General features: G+C 47.6%; 1 protein-coding gene across 21 annotated transcripts in view; it reads left to right on the top strand.

Moving 5' to 3' along the window:
* Window positions 1-17,068, top strand: part of PNPLA6 (patatin like domain 6, lysophospholipase) — a 142,445-nt gene that overhangs the window by 26,036 nt on the left and 99,341 nt on the right. For 17 of the 21 annotated variants that reach the window (XR_015732800.1, XR_015732799.1, XR_004594812.3 and 14 more), the window contains 8 exons: window positions 3,712-3,799; window positions 3,914-3,996; window positions 11,059-11,153; window positions 12,220-12,360; window positions 13,927-14,086; window positions 14,958-15,038; window positions 16,002-16,130; window positions 16,976-17,056. Coding sequence is in view for 18 of the 21 variants with exons in the window: in XM_087888516.1 (XP_087744642.1) it covers window positions 3,712-3,799; window positions 3,914-3,996; window positions 11,059-11,153; window positions 12,220-12,360; window positions 13,927-14,086; window positions 14,958-15,038; window positions 16,002-16,130; window positions 16,976-17,056 (858 nt within the window). In the remaining 3 variants the exon portion in view is untranslated. Of the gene's footprint in view, window positions 1-3,711; window positions 3,800-3,913; window positions 3,997-11,058; window positions 11,154-12,139; window positions 12,361-13,926; window positions 14,087-14,957; window positions 15,039-16,001; window positions 16,131-16,975; window positions 17,057-17,068 lie in introns of all 21 variants that reach the window. The other 4 variants (XM_034437818.3, XM_087888520.1, XM_087888521.1 and 1 more) reach the window with 1 other exon arrangement.

The raw sequence follows: 17,068 nt of genomic DNA, 5'->3' as shown, positions 1-17,068 counted from the left end.
TTTAGCCTCCATGCCCCTAATCATCTTTGCTGCTCTTCTTTGAACTCTTTCCAAAGTTTTAACATTTTTATTATAATGTGGTGACCAAAACTGGATGCAGTATTCTAGGTGTGGTCTTTATAAAGCAGTACAAATACTTCATATTGCTTAAAAGCATTGTAAGCCGCCCTGAGTCTCCGGAGAAGGGCGGCATATAAATCAAACTAATAAATAAATATGATCTTGATTCTATTCCTCTGTTACTATAACCTAGGATTGCATTGGCTTTTTTGGCTGCCACTGCACATCTTCTGAAGTGTTGGCTATTCCTGCCAGCTTAGTGTAAATCTGCAAATTTGTTGAGTCCCCTCTATTCCCTCATCTAAGCCATTTATAAAGATATTGAAGAGTACTGGGCCTAAGACAGAACCCTGTGGCACCACGCTGCTTACCTTCCTCCATGTAGATATAGTTCCATTAAGGACTACAAGTTGCGTGTTGTTTATTTAGACAGTTACAAATCCATTTGGTGGTGATGTTGTCTGTCCCACATTTTTCTAGTTCATCAAGAATCAGGTTATGATCTACTTTGTCAAATGAAATTCAATATACTAGATCCACAGCATTTTTCTGGTCCACTAATTTAGTCACTTTGTCAAAAAATGAAATAACATTTGTTTGGCATGGTCTGTTTTGACAAACCCATGTTGGCTATTGGTTATAATTTTGATTGCTTCTAGGTCAGTGATGGCAAACCTTTTTGGCATTGTGTGCCAAAAGTCGGAGCGCGACAGCGCTCCCGCGTGCCAGCACCCATAATGCAATGTGTGCCCTCATTTGCGCATATGCGCAGGACACACCCCCATGCTCCCCTGGCATGCACCCCACACTACGCATGCACGTTCCTGAACATTGCCCCCCACTTTTTCCAAGAGGGCTGGCGTTCCTCTTACTGGAGGACAACTAGGTACCGGCCCGTTCCGTGGTGAGACAGCCGTTCCCTGGCCAGTGCATGGCGGGGCTAAGAGCGCTGCCGGGGAAGCTCTGAACGTGCGGCTTGCCTGGGCTCCTTTCTGCTGGGAGCCGCTGTTCCCTGGCTGATGGCCGCTCTCTCGGCTACGCCGGGGAAGCTCTGAACGTGCGGCTTGCCTGGGCTCCTTTCTGCTGGGAGCCGCTGTTCCCTGGCTGATGGCCTCTCTCTTGGCCCTGCCGGGGAAGCTCTGAATGCACAGCTTGCCTGGGGTCCTCCCTACTGGGAGCTGCAGGCTGAGGAGGTGCGGCTGGCAGGGCTTTGGCAGACCAGCAGCCAGTGAGATCCGAATGCACGGTTTGCCTGGGCTCCTTCCCCCTGAGAGTCGCCGTTCCCTGGCTTGGCGCGGCACCCCCACCTAACACCCATCACTGTGCTGCCTGTGGTTGGAATGTCACCAGTCCCCCGTCACACCTGCTGTACTACCAAGGCTCTTGATGTCAGGTTGATTGGTCTATAGTTTTCTGGATCTGCTTTTTTCCTTTTTTGAAGACAGGAACTGATCAAGCTCTTTCCCAGTCCTCTGGTAGTATCTGGTGCTCTAGGATCAATGAAAGATATGGTTCAATCTGAGATCACAACTGCCAGGTCCTTCCAAACTCTGGGATATCATCCATCAGATTCCGGTGATTTGAACTGTCTAGAGTGGACAGGTTTTTCTTACCGCTTTCTTGCTTATTTTAATTTGCATTCCTAGTCTGTGCTTAGGGTTATGCTTTTGGTAGGTTGGGTTATATTTTCGTTTTGCATGAAGACAGATGTAAAGAATGAATTAGGCAGTTCTTCTTTCTCTCTACCACCCATTACTTCCTTGCTATCTTCTCCCAAAGTGGACTAATTGTTTCCTTGACTTTTTTTCTTAGTTTTTTATATGTTGAAAGAAACTTTTTAAAATTATTTTTGATATTTGTTGCAAGTCTTACTTCATTCTGAGCCTTCGCTTTCCTGACTTCATCTTTGCAAGTTCGGGCTATTTGTTGGTATTCTGCCTTAGTTATGTGTCCCTCTTTCCATTTTTTCTACTTATCCTTTTTGTCTTTCAGTTTATCAGAGAGAACATTGTGCAAGCATGCTGGTTTCTTCTTGGATTTCTTAATTTTCTTTTCTAGTGGTATTGTGCTGGACTGGGCTTTTATAATCATATTTTTCAAGGAATCCTTCCCAAGCTCTCTCTAAGTTTGTTTTGTTTGTTTGTTTGTTTGTTTATTTATTTATTTATTTATTTATTTATGTATTTATTTATTTAATTTATATTGTCACCTATTCGCACATTTGTTAAAATCCTCTCTTAAGGTCTAAGACACTGGTTAGATTATGTTCCATTGTTTGTGTTTGCATTATATTAAATTCCAATATGACATAGCCACTCTCACCCCAAAGTTCTGGCAACTTCAACCTCTATCATTTCTTCTCTTAGTAAAAGAAGGTCCAGTATAGCTGTCCCTCTAGTTCCCTTCTCTACCTTTTGGATGACAATGTTGTCTGCTAGGTTGATCAGGAACCTGTTCGATCTCCCACTTGAGGCAGAGTTTGTCTCCCTGTTGATGTCATGGTAGTTAAAATTCCCCATTACTACTGTGGTGTACATACATTTGCTAACTGATCAGCAAAAAGTTCATCTATTTCTTGTGCTTGGTTGGGTGGCCTGTAGTATACACCTATAACAATGGCATTCCTTTTTCTTTTTATATTGACCCATGTGCATTTTAGGAGGTTTTCATCATTGGTTTTGTGCATTTCTGTAGCGATTTAGTGATCTCTTACATATAATGCAACTCCACCTCCTCTTTTGTTATGTCTGTTTCTTTTGAATATTTTGTATCTTTCCATCAGTACATTCGGGTCATGAGTTTCATCCCACCAAGTTTCAATAATGGCAACTATATCATAACTGCCCTCGTGTACTGGTACTTCAAGTTTACTCTGTTTGTTTCCCAAACTTTTAGCATGTATATATAGGCATCTGAATCCTTTATAGCTGTCCTTGGGTATGCTTCCTATACCTCCAAGTTTATATCTAAGTTTTTCTTCCTTCCCATCACTCTCTACATCTTTGTTTGATTGGTTGTCTTGGGGTTTATGCTTGGGGCTTAGGTCCTAAAGATCCAAAAGATTGGTCATCAGCTTTAGTTTAAAGCCCTTCGGATAAGACTAGACAGACTTTTTTTGTTCATTGCTATTACTTGAAAGGAAGATATATTTCTAACCAGACAACAGAAAGGCATGGTAGTTCAAGCTGGATGAGCTCCATACTTTGCAATTAGTTGTGCACTGATTTTCAAACACAGATTCTGAGCTTATTTCTGCTCCTGTGCAGGAATTAGATACAACTAAATTTGCTATCCTGGATTGGAACTTTTGTATCTTTGGGATCATTGTATATGTCAAGCAATTGAATTCTTTTTGAATGCAGCCTCCAAATTGTTCCATGACTAGAAGCAATTTACCCAATGGTCCATTTTAATTAGTCTATGACAAAAATCCTCTTTGTAATCTTTTGGTCAGTAAAGTATAAATTCAAATTCTGATGGCTCCAAAAAGTTGGAATCTGCTATGAGTAGGCCCAGAATAGCAGTCTCTTCATCTGGTCTCCGCAAAGAATGATGGAGGCACCCTGAATGTCTCTCTAATAAAACTGTTGTCTGGAACGTTTCTGATAACCATAGACTTCATATCAATTGGAAACCGATTTTTCTCCACAGGTGTTGGGAGTTGTGATAGGAGCTGGGCTTTCGGTATTGCTTCTTTCTGCTTTGGTACTGATATTGATCCACCGATTTCATCTTCAAAGTAAGTTCTCTTTTGATGGTGAAGAGAAGCCATGTCCCACAGGATATCTTTTTATTTGGTTTAATTTGGTCCTATCCTGCTGGATTCCTAGTCTCTTTTTTTACTTCCCTACAGAGGTTCAGGCTCCAGAGCAACCAAAATATCGATTTCGCAAGCGGGATAAAGTTTTGTTTTATGGACGGAAGATTATGCGTAAGGTAATAAAAAATCAGGGTACCCAAAAATGAACATGTGAATGCTATGCCCAACTGCTTTGAAGGGCACACTGCATGATGCAGTCTCTGGGGAGCAAATTTTATATATCAGGCTCCTTGGAATTTGAATTTCACAGCATTGCATTATTCTGTCAGCATTCCAGAAAACCCCCGACTCCCAGTAAAGACATGGAAGCAGGCATTTCCCAAAGTTCTCTTTACTAGAAATAGGTAAACTGGCACATCTGGGAAATCCTGAATCTGAAAAGCCCGGGCTTTCCTTCAGTAATCCAAAGGTCCCAAAATCACCCCCTTTCTCCTCAATCGATCACATGCTCCAATCAACGTCTGTTTTCCTGTGCGCTGCTCCCACTATCCATGCATGGTTAATACTTCAGTGCTTGGCAAACAACTGAGTGAAAACAAAAGGCTTTTGTTCCCCTTTCCGGCTCCCAAGCCACGCCTCTGGTCCCATGATCCTCCAGTCTTCACTCAGTTGCTGGCAAACACTGTAGTGATTTTTGGAGCTCCACAGATTGCTAAGTTATTGTGTGTCTGTGGGGGTTTTCTTCTCCATTCCTTTTAATTCTTTAAAGTTCTTGGCTTTCTCCTTTCCCTTGAGCGTTAGGCTTTTATGTTATTTTTGAGTAGCTCCCCTTCGTGTTATTTCCTTTTTCCTTTTTTTCTCTTCTTTGACTGCTGTGCGGGGCGAATTTGAGCGGAGGAGGGGGAGTGGAGCAGAGCGATCACACGCTCGCTCGCCAGCCTCCTAGCCTCATACCAGCTCTCTCTTCAGAAGGAGCTCTTTGCTCATCGCCCCACGCCAGAGCATCAGCTGGCCGGCGGAGCCCCAAGCGCCGGCCGCCCACGCGGCAACTTCAGTAGCGGCGGCGCACGCTTCAGCTGGCCGGCGGAGCCCCAAGCGCCGGCCGCCCACGCGGCATCTTCAATCTTCGTGCTCGTCAGCTGGCCGGCGGAGCCCCAAGCGCCGGCCGCCCACGCGGCAACTTCAAATAGCGCCGGCGCGCGCATCAGCTGGCCGGCGGAGCCGGAAGCGCGAGCCGCCCACGCGGCGAAGTTCCGAAGCCGCGTTTGAAGCCGACGCCGCAGGGCTGCATCGGAGCGAGGGCGCGAGAGCAGGACAAGCGCCGGAAGAAGGAGGCAGCCCTCCCTGCACTACGGAATAACCCCTCGTTAAGGGGATTGCGCGGCGTCTGGTCGGACCCTCGGGCCGCCATTATAAGTCCGCTGCCAGGTCTGCCCTCATGGTGAAGCGCACCACGTGGCAGCGCCATATTGGTGGACCTTCGGGCCACCATTTTGGGCGAGACTCTCAGGCTTGTGCCTCCCTAACCCATCAGGGAGCCAGCTGCAGACCTGCACCCCCCCCACAGCTGGAAGGGGCATCAAACCACCTCTACCACCACCGTCTGAAGAGGTTCGGGGGGGGGCCCGGGACGCTCACTCAACGTCCACCCGTGAGCGGCAGGACAAGGCTCCTACTTCAATTTCACAGCCGCCTCAGCCATGTCTCACTCCCCCCCATCGTCAGACATGGAGCTGGAACTAAGCCCCCCACGCACATGCGATAAAAGGGGGAAGAAGAAATCAAAAAAGAGGCACGTGAGCTCGGCCAGCAGGGCGGCCTCAGAAGGTTCCCTACCCTTCCAGGATAGGGACGCCCTGAGGAGGCACAATGCCCTAGAGCGACAGTGGGAGAGGGCGCACAAGGCGGCTTCAGGAACCCCGTCCAGGGATCCTACACCTGGGGAGCCTACTCCCATCTCTCCAAGAGAGGCGGAACGGGGACTTACATCTGTGGCCGACATCACAGTCACCCCCAGTACCCCTGAGGGGATTGGGCCCTCGCGCACAACACCGCGCATCGAGACAGCGTCAAGGCCCGGACGGGAGACTCCAACCTCCCCTGCACCAAACCAGCACCGCCGGGCCAGGGAGGCAAGTTCCACACCCTCAAGGGTAGACCCACAGGGTCAGGGCGGACTGGGCTTGGCACCCCCAGTGGACTTCCAGGCCATGTTCTCGGCGGCTCTGTCATCCTTCTTCACGGCATCAATGCAGCAGGCGGCGCAGGTTCCTGTACAAACCGCACCCAGCCAGGCGCGGCCGGTCCATCCTCAGCCCCATCCCCTCCCAGAGCGAGGTCGGGACTCTTCATCAGATGAATCAGACCAAGCGGAGGAGGGCCCAGAGGAGATGGAGCTATCGGAGGACGAAGGACTAGCACCGGACACTCCGGCCTTTACAGGCCTTTTCCGCCCGGCCCTGTTCAAGTCGCTCCTCCACAAGGCACGACTCACGACCAACCTTGGAGTGCCAGGAGATATCGCAGCGCCCTCCACGTCAACGGCGGGTCCGCACGACGCCCTCTTCAAATCCTCAAAGCCGCAGAAGGACTACATCCCTTGTCCACAGCTATTTACAGAGGTGATTCAGAACCCCTGGGTGCAGCCGGCCTCCATGGCGACACCCAGCAACCTAGATAAAAAACTCTACTGCTCAGCCCCAGAGTTAGAGGACCTCCTGGTGCTCCCCTCAGTAGACCAACCGGTGGCAACCCTGTCTTCCAGCTCCCTGATCTCTACCGACCCTCTAGACTCGCTCAAGGCGGAGGAAAAGAGGATGGAATGGGCCTTCCGCAAGGCGCACCAGGCCGTGGGCTGGGCAATCAGATCCGCGACAGCCTCGTCCTTCTTCAACAGAGCTTCGCTTATTTGGCTTCGGCACCTGCAAGACAGGCTCCCACCTGAGGACACTAGACTGCATCAGGATCTGAATAAGATAATAGCTGCCACCGAATACACCGCCGACAGCTCCCTGAATTCAGCCAAGTTCGCCTCAAGGGCGCTGGCTTCTACCCTTACGGCTAGGAGACTATTCTGGCTTCGGCCTTGGAAAGCCGACTTCAAGGCCAAATGGAAGTTGGCGGCTTCCTCATATAAAGCACCAGATCTGTTTGGTGCATCGCTGGAACCCCTACTCATTGAAGGGAAGGACAAGAGGAAGATCCTCCCATCAACCTACAGGCGCCAGGAACGCAGGTACACGCCTTACCCGCTCCATCAGCCCTTTCGTGCAGGCGCCGGACCCAGGGGGTCCTCCTCGCACCGCTCCCATTACCAGGGGGGAGACAGATTTAACGACAGACAACAGTTCCGAGACCGAGGAAGACACCAGCAGCCCAAACGCAACTTCCGCGGAGCCGGCCCTAAGCCCGCCAGAAGGGGAAAATGACTCCAGGCCCTCGGGGCCCATAGGGGGACGGCTCATCCTCTTCCATCAACAATGGGCCAGATCGACCTCGGACTCCTGGGTAAGGCGTACCACCTCTTTAAGTCTGTCCATCGAATTCTCCGGCCAGCCGCCCCACCGGTTTGTCAGTTGTCCAACCCCTCGATCCTCGGATCTTCAAGACCTGATGTCGCAGGAGATCGCCCACCTTCTGGAGGTCGAGGCCATACAGCCTGTTCCGCACAGCCAGCGGGGCTCAGGGTTCTACTCGACCCTCTTCTTGGTCCCCAAGAATTCCGGAGGCTGGAGTGGCATACTGAATTTAAAGCGCCTGAACCTGTCGGTACAATACCACAGGTTCAAGATGCACTCCCTCAAGACCATCCTTGCGGGAGTGAGACAGGGCGACTTCCTTCAATCAGTCGACCTCCGGGAGGCTTATCTGCATGTGCCGATTCACCCGCTTCACCGGCAGTACCTGAGGTTCGCATACACGGGCCGTCACTACCAATATCAGGCGATGCCATTCGGACTTTCCTCGGCCCCGCGCACCTTTACCAAGCTGGTAGCGGTGGTGGCGGCCAGACTCCGGGCCATCCCGATCCGGGTGCTATGCTATCTGGACGACATTCTGGTCCTGTCGTCCACGCCCGACCAAGCTCACAAAGACATGGAGACGGTGATCAAGGTCTTTCAGGATCACGGCTTCACCATAAACTTTGCAAAGAGTCAGCTCCTGCCCACCACCAGACTTCTTCACCTGGGGGCACAGATAGATTCGGCCAGCGGCCAGGTATTTTTATCACCGGACAGAGTCCAAAGCATCCGAACCCTAACACTGCAGTGCCTGACGAGGAGGAAAGTTGCTCTGATCCACCTCTCAACCCTCCTCGGGAAGATGGTATCTTGCTTCGGCATCGTACCGTGGGCACGCAGACACTCGAGACCCCTGCAGTGGTTCCTCCTTCCTTTCCAGCGAACGGGAAGGGCCAACTCCAAGAAGGAGGTTCGCCTCACTCCACAGGTCCGCAGGTCCCTCGGGTGGTGGACGTCACCGTCGCTCCTCAAGGGCTCCAGCTTCCTAGAGCCAGACCGTCTGATACTCACCACCGACGCCAGCCTTCGGGGGTGGGGAGCCCATCTCCACAACCTAGTCACACAAGGTCAGTGGTCGCAAGAAGAACGACAATGCAGCATCAACCTCCTAGAGCTTCGAGCGATCAGACTGGCACTCCGCAACTTCCAGACGACGGTGCAGGGGCATCACGTCCTAATCCTGACCGACAACATCTCGGCCAAGGCACACGTCAACAGGGAGGGGGGCACGAAGTCCCGTGCCCTGATGAAGGAGTCCGCGGAGCTGTTCAGCTGGGCAGAGAGACACCTGCTCTCGATCAGAGCAGATCACATTTCCGGGGCAACCAATGTGAGGGCGGACTGGCTCAGCCGCGAAACAATAGATCAAGCGGAATGGCAGCTCCACCCTCACCTGTTTCAAGAACTCACTTCACGCTTCGGAAACCCGGTCGTAGATCTCTTCGCAACCCCGACCAACGCTCAGCTTCCCCGCTTCGTGTCACGCTACCCGACACCACAAGCGGAGGACCACGATGCGCTGCGCTGCAGGTGGCCCGAGGGTCTCTTGTACGCATTCCCACCAGTCCCGCTGCTCCCGCGAGTCATTCGGAAGCTACTGGCAGAAAAAGCCGACCTACTCCTGGTAGCCCCGAACTGGCCCCGGAGACCCTGGTTCGCCGACCTTGTAGCACTGTCCGTAGAACAGCCATGGCTGATCCCACCACAGCAGCTCGTCCTGTGCCAGGGAGCAGTCACGCACCCAGAGCCCCAGTGGCTCCAATTAGCCGTCTGGCACTTGAACGGGTCATCTTGAAGAAGGACAGCCTACCAGATGAGGTGGTTGCCACTATCCAGGCGGCCAGACGTCCAGCTACGACCCGCATCTACGAGTCGTCATGGCAGGCGTTCTGTCGATGGAGCGCCCAACAGCACATCGACCCCACATCAGCCACCATTCAGGACATTCTGCGGTTCCTACAGGCCGGCCTAGACAAGGGCCTGGCCCCCGCGACCCTACGGAGACAGACAGCAGCGTTGTCAACGGTCATTGTGTGCCCTCCGTACCAATCCCTCGCGCACCACCCACGCATCAAGGGGTTTCTGCATGGGGCCACCAACCTGCGGGCCCCCACAGTTCACCGCTACCCCTCATGGGATCTACCTCTGGTGTTGCGGGCACTGACCGGGCCCCCCTTCGAACCCCTAGACTCGACATCGCTTAAGTACCTATCTTTTAAGGTGACCTTCCTGCTGGCGATCACCTCAGCGAGGAGAGTCTCAGAGCTAGCGGCCTTGTCAGTTCGCAAAGATTTGTGCATTTTCCACGAATCCACGGTGACTCTACGCCTGGATCCGGCCTTTATCCCGAAGGTCAACTCGTGGTTCCACCGAGCTCAAGAGCTCATTCTGCCGGATTTCTGCCCCTCACCTCGCGACCCCAGAGAAAAGAGGTGGCACACCCTAGACGTGCGACGTGCCATCCACCTTTACATCCAACGGACCGCTCCTTTCCGCCGGACGGAGGGACTCCTGGTCTCCTTCAACCCAAAGTCCATGGGTCAGAAGATATCAGCAGCCACAGTTAGCAGATGGATCAAGGCCTGCATCGCCCTGGCATATGATTTGAACGCCAAACCGACCCCCGGCAAGATCCTTCCGCACTCGACTCGCAGTGCGGCCACCACGGCGGCCTGGGCCACACAAGCTTCGGTCGTGGACATCTGCAGAGCTGCAACGTGGTCATCCCTCACACCGTTCATCCGCCACTACAAGATCGATGCCTACAACTCAGCTGAGGCATCCTTTGGCCGCAGAATTCTGCAAAAAGTGCTGACAGAGGAGGACTCTGGGGGCAGTCAGCCCCCCACCCAGGGAGTTTAAGCTTGGGTATATCCCATGCATGGATAGTGGGAGCAGCGCACAGGAAAATGGACGTTGTCTTACCTGAACGTCCCTTTTCTGGGCGCTGCGTACACTATCCATATCCCGCCCGTTAGGGCTGCCTGCCACTCTTATGGCTGAGACTAGTCCTTTTTTTCCTTACGTTAATTTGAGTTAATAAAGTTGAGTTTTATATGTTACCATGGTGTGGTTTCTTGTCCGCTGCGCCTTCGTTCAGACTGGGGGATCATGGGACCAGAGGCGTGGCTTGGGAGCCGGAAAGGGGAACAAAAGCCTTTTGTTTTCACTCAGTTGTTTGCCAAGCACTGAAGGATTAACCATGCATGGATAGTGTACGCAGCGCCCAGAAAAGGGACGTTCAGGTAAGACAACGTCCATTCCACCTCGACCCAGCCCCTGACCACTCCTCTTCCAGATGCTGGATCACCCTGACCTTGACCGATAGGAAGAATGCTATTATGTCTACTAATTCCCCTCTCCTAAATCCCCCCTCCTACTTTCCCACACATGAGGAGATGGCAGCATTGAAGCTTCCGGCCTAATATGGCTTCCAAGGCTGACATATTCTTTTGTTTGTTTAGAAAAAATATCCTTTTTTTTTAATCCTGGACAAGGACCATCTTTTCACCATTGGTGCTTGTTTTATAGCCGCTAAATTACCTTCAAAAAGGAAGAATAGTTCTGTATTTCTCAGGAACCTATTCTTAAAGATGAACCGATATTTGGACAGTTCTTGAAAGATGATCCTATAATTTATTGACTAGTATCAATAGATATAACAAGATTTGCAGGAAAAATCATCTCTTCATTAAACAATCAATTTTTTTTGGACAGGTTTCTCAATCTACATCCTCCCTTGTAGATACTTCCATGTCTGCTTCACGGCCACGCATGAAAAAGAAGCTCAAGATGCTAAATATTGCCAAAAAGTAAGCAGACAAGCCAGAAAGAGGAGAGTGTTTGACTGAATGAAGGGGTGTCTCCCAACAAGCTGATGGAATTTTGGAGATCTAGAACCATGATGTTCAGGTTTTGCCCAGAAAGGGAACATTGGAATTGAGTCAGTCTAGGACAGATGCAGGATCTAATATCTTAAATCTTCTAAGAAATGCTGGAGCACTTCCAAGAGAACCAGCCTCCTGAAATAATATGTTCAATAGGATGATTTTATGATACTCATCTGGCTCCCAATGTTTCAAAACTAGGCCAGATTCCCAGTTAAGAAAATAAACAATTATTCCTGTGCCTTCTTATTAATATTTCAAAGGAAACTATTTTTCATCTCCAACCTAATACAAATATACAAATAAATGTATATGGTCAGGGTAGGCGGTTCCTGGATATTCCTCCGAATCACTTTTTGTTCTGCCAGTTAGGAAGAAATGCAATAATGAGGGCCAAAAATGAGTGTTAGGCAAAGAAAAAAGAGTGGTAGCTAAGGGAGACTAGGAATGTGGAAGTGCAGAAGGGAAATTGCTCAAGTTCTTTGTGGTAGCTGGATGCCATCTTCATGCTAGTAATATAAGATGTGCTATATGTAAACTTAGGCCTCCTGCTGAAAAACTGATACAGTGTCATAGAGCTCAGGCCAACATGGAAAGAAGATCCTTGTAACATTATTTTAGTTGCTTGGGAGAGAAATGGAGGGAGTAGTGGCTTGTGAGCCACAGTGGCACAGTGGTTAGAGTTCAGAACTGCAGGCTACTTCTGCTGACTGCCAGCTGCCTGCAATTTGGCACTTAGAATCCCATTAAGCTCAAGGTTGACTCAGCCTTCCATCCTTCCGAGGTCAGTAAAATGAGGACCCAAATTGTTGGGGGCAATATGCTGAATTTGTAAACCGCTTAGAGAGGGCTGTAAAGCACTGTGAAGTATTTAAATCTAAGTGCTATTGTTATTGTGGTCTCTCTGGTAGAAGCATCTCTCTTCTCTTGCAAGAGGGAACTGGCTAATCGACTGTCTGAAGAAATCTCAGGTTTTTCTTCCTGTGCTCAGAATCCTGCGTATCAAGAAGGAGCTGCCAACCCTTCAGCTGAAGGAACCACCCCCATCTGTTTTGGAGGCTGATCTTACAGAGTTTGATGTGGCCAATTCTCATCTCCCCTCTGAAGTACTCTACATGTTAAAGAATGTGCGGTGTGTATATGTAGGAGTCTCATATTAGCTGAGGTTGAGGCTTGCATGGAAGTTATTGGAAACTGAAGTGCCTTGGCAGTAGCTGGCACTGTGCAAAACAATCTGGTTTGATGACTTCCAGATGTGTTATAACTCTATTCTTTGTAATCTAACATTTCTTTAGAGTATCTTGAGAAAGGGTCAATTAGAAAAACACAATTTCCCATGTTGACCAAACTGGTATTGCTAAATTAGCTCTTTCCATAAAGTAACTATCACCACAAAGATTCTCTACTGTAGGATCTCAAAGCATGTAGTGAGGTTGCTGATATTCACCCCTCATCATTTTCATGTTATTTCCCCTATTGCCTGGAGATCCCAAGGACTGGATGGATTTTTTTAAAGTTACTATTTTGTAGTTCTAAAAAATGCATGGCCAAAAAATGCATGGATGTGGAGCACTGAGTGAAGAATTCTTGACATATTAAAAAGAATTGTAGGTATCTTTGGACTCCTTGCTTGGAGAATAATTGATCCTCTTGTCTAGGATCAGGTGTCATGGCTGCATCTCTCCTATACAAGCTTCTTGAGCTGACAGCCTGACATTAGCAATTAATGGGGAGGGGAGAGGGAAAGGAGAAGTGGGGCATGGAAGCCCAGCTGAGCCTTGTCAGAAGCTTCAGCCAGCCAAGGTCAACTATTGATATGCAGAGTACCAAGTACCTGTTTCCTAAACAATATACAAGCACCTGATTGGACATTTACAAGGTGGGGGGTAGAGCTTCAGTAAAGTGTACTCCTGGCAAAAACAAATGGCCAGGAGTTTTTCTTTGCTAGATGACAGTTGCAATCAGGTTTGCTCTAGAATAGATGAACAGAACCTACACGAGGCACCCATTTCATCCCAGTGCTACCCACTTTTAGAAGGTGGCCCTCAATAAGTCAGATAAAATGTGCAGCTCTTAAACCCACGTGGCTGTAGAGTTCTCTCTGGCAGATTTTCAAGATTAGGTTTGAAGCTAAGTTTCATTAATATTTAATTCCAAAGTAAATTAACCATATTTCTAGAATTAGTTTTCTTGGCATAAGGGAAAAAAGAAGAAAAGGCAAGAAAGAGGAGGAATATAAATGTGCCACCACTAGGAATCTCAAAGTACAACTCAAACTTGAGAAGGATTGCTTTGGGAATTAGTTCCATGATTGAGTTTGCCCAGTTTGGCCTTTTATCATAGTTACTGGCACTAAATAGAGTTAAATAAGATATGATAGGAAGGCTACATACATGTGAGGAAGGAAGGAACGAAGGATGCAGTAATGTTTCCTTCAAACTTTATGTATACCTTTCTATCAAATGGTCTCCAACACTGCTTCCAGTAAAATATAACACTTAAAAAGACTACCCCTGTTTTAATGGTGCATGATTACATGCACCTCCCTTATTGTGGTTATTCTTCTGGGTTTTGTGCCCAGTCTAGAGAACCTAGTCCACTGTCTCCAAGAAGCAAATTGGGATTGTGTGGTTGGTAGAGTTCAGTGTTTACTATGGTGGGATTATTGTTGTAATTGTGCCCTGGTATTTCCCTATAGGGTGCTAGGCCACTTTGAGAAACCCTTATTCTTGGAATTGTGTAAACACATGACCTTTCAACAATGCCAGCAAGGCGAATATGTCTTTCGCCCAGGTCAGCCTGATACCAGCATTTATGTGGTCCAGGATGGAAAATTGGAGCTGTTTCTATCTGAACAGGTAGGAGGAGGAGGGGCAAATCTTGAAAGGGCTGCAGTACACAGTGATCTGCTATGCCAGCCACAAGGCCAATCTGGCCTAGTGTTTCTTCCAGTGAGAGCTGCTGAAATGAATATTGCTTACAAGATGACTTCTCCCATTTGTTTCCATTTATTTGTCTGTATTTGTGTCAGAATCACCTATATAAAACTAACCAAAATTAACCAAAGGGTGCTTCTGGAGTGAAAGGGTTTGCCGATTTGTCCAGGGACATCCCGATTGTCAAAAGCAATGCAGTCGTCGGGGAGGCTCCTGTCATGTTCCCTTGCATTTACCGTATTTTTCGGAGTATAAGATGCACCAGAGTATAAGATGCACCTACCTTTTTGGGTGCAGAAAAGAAGAAAAAGAAATCTGCCTCTGAGTAATTTTGCTTCCTTGCAGCAAACAGCCTGCTTTACTTTCATTTTCGTTTTCAGCATAGCTTGATTAGCACAAGGGGAAAAAAAATCTCCAGCAATTTACCTCTTTGCAGCAAGCAGCAGAGCCCTGCGCAAAACAGCTGAGAGCAAATCAGCTGAGAATCGGGAGGACGATCCAATCAACTTGTGCTAATTAGCCTGTGCTGAAGCTGAAAGGAGCTGTTTTTTCTTGTTGTTTGCTTGCAAGGAGGTAACTGCTGCGAGGCAGAGGCCAAAAGGTGAGGGCCAGTGGGTGGGCAAGGCTACATTCGGTGTATAAGATGCACTTAAATTTTCACCCCCTTTTAGGAGGGAAAAGTGCGTTTTATACTCCGAAAAATACGGTACTCAAAAGCCTTTATTTAAAAGCCAGACAAGGGATAGAACCATGGTTAGCTTCTCACAGCTGTTTGTGTATGTATGTAATTCAGGATGGGAAAGAGACTCTTGTGAAGGAGGTGTTCCCAGGGGACAGTGTGCACAGTCTTCTCAGCATCCTGGATGTCATCACGGTAAGTACTGTCTATTTAGAACCACCATTCTCATAACTGCTTAAGCGTAAACTGTTAATCTCATTTTCTTTTTTTTTACATTGTTAATTTTGTTTTACTTCTGCCTTCTTAATGTTTTAAAGTTCATACAAAAACACATGTGTGTTTTCCTATGTAAATATAGGATGATTTTTTTCTATTGCATAATGTGTTTTGTGTACATGTACTTTCCCCTAATACACACATACTTAATTTGTCAGCTGCTTCACAAATTTTCAGAGAGCTTTAATTCTTGTGCATATTGTCTTACAATGTGAAAATCAGACTTTAAAATGTGAACCTGATGAATGTTTTTCCTTCTATAACTATAACACCTATTCCCTCTGGTCATATACACTTAGCCTTAATAGGAGGCCTCTTGACCCAATCCTCTGTTTTTACCATCTCAGACACACAAGATAAAGCTTGATTTGCTGCTGAATCCTCCAAGTACTGGTCAAATCACTCCATAAAACTAATAAAATGTAAATAATCAAAGGAGCCTAGTAGTCCCTCTTCTGACTAACAAATGTTATTTAAAGGCATAAGCTTTTGTGAGCTGCAACTCATCTTCTGATACAATAGAGTACATTTTAAATCAGATTTAAATTGGGATGAGGTAAGGGGAAAGAGAGGAAAATAGGTTGGTTATAGAGACGTGGGTTACATGTGAAACAGCTACAACTACTTTATCAATCTGGGTTTTTTTTAATTCTATCAAGCCACTATATGCATTTGATGAAGTGAGCCAAACCTCATGAATATAAGATATAACTCATTTAATAAGATTTGTTAGTTGGAAAAGGGGCTTCTGGATTCCTTGTAAATTTTTGTTACCATAGACTAACACAGCTCTCCTTTTACATGCTGTACATGTAACTAGCGGATCAGAAAGAACTACAGTTATAGCACTTAAATCTCTCCGGTGTGGGGGGTGTCCAACAGGGTCACCAACGGCCATATCGGACAGTGTCTGCACGGGTAGCTGAAGACTCCACTGTGCTGCGGTTGCCGGTGGAAGCCTTCTCAGCGGTCTTTGAGAAGTATCCTGAGAGCTTGGTTCGGGTGGTTCAGGTGAATTTCCAGCATGCTCTGCCACTGTTCTTTCTCCTTTTATGCATCTCCTTTCTGTGTTTTTCTGCTGGGTTTGGTCTGTGTAAGCTTTTGGACGTCAGTAGAAGCAGGAAATAGTTAAGCACACAATCAAGCAAATTTGCATCATTGCAAACATAATCTTTCATAGCTTCTCTACAATGTTTTTACTTGATTTGAACTTCTGAAACAAACACCTAGGAACTAATGTTGCCATACATATCTCTAAATACAGTTTTGTGGCACCATTAAATTTAGAATAGAGCCTTGGTGGCGCAGGAGATTAAAGTGCTGTTAAGTAACACCAGCTGCCTGCAATTACTGCAAGTTCGAATCTCACCAGGCTCAAGGTTGACTCAGCCTTCCATCCTTTCAAGGTAGGTAAAATGAGGACCCAGATTGTGGGGGCAATAAGCTGATTTGGTATAAAAAAGAACACTGCTTGGGGGGGCCGAAAGCCCTACTAAGCAGGTATATACAAAAAGTATCAAGGCTATTGCTTAACGCATTGTAAACTGCCCTGAGTCTCTGGAGAAGGGCGGCATATAAATTGAACCAATAAATAAATAAATACTGCATTAAAAGATGTTAAAAGAGCCTAGAATCCCTATGTACCCACCAACGAGCTAAGTCCAACCTCCCTTGAATTTTGTTGATCCTTATCTAACTCCAAGCATGTGCTAACTGTTAGTTGAAAAGATTCCTGTACATAGGCATGAGTAGCAATAAATCAGTTTAATTGGACCTTCAGGTTTTGCACCTGACATACGCAGACATATGTTGGGTAACTGTCTGTTAACCAGCCACTTTGCTGTTTCCAATTACAGATCATAATGGTTCGTCTTCAAAGAGTCACCTTCTTGGCCTTGCACAACTATCTGGGCCTGACTAATGAGCTTTTCAGTCATGTAAGTCATAAC

Source organism: Pantherophis guttatus, chromosome 2, assembly GCF_059756535.1.
Source record: "Pantherophis guttatus breed Tessera chromosome 2, ASM5975653v1, whole genome shotgun sequence".
Taxonomy (NCBI): Eukaryota; Metazoa; Chordata; class Lepidosauria; order Squamata; family Colubridae; genus Pantherophis; species Pantherophis guttatus.
Note: the sequence above shows the minus strand (reverse complement) of the source record. Positions and strands in the feature narration are given on the sequence as shown.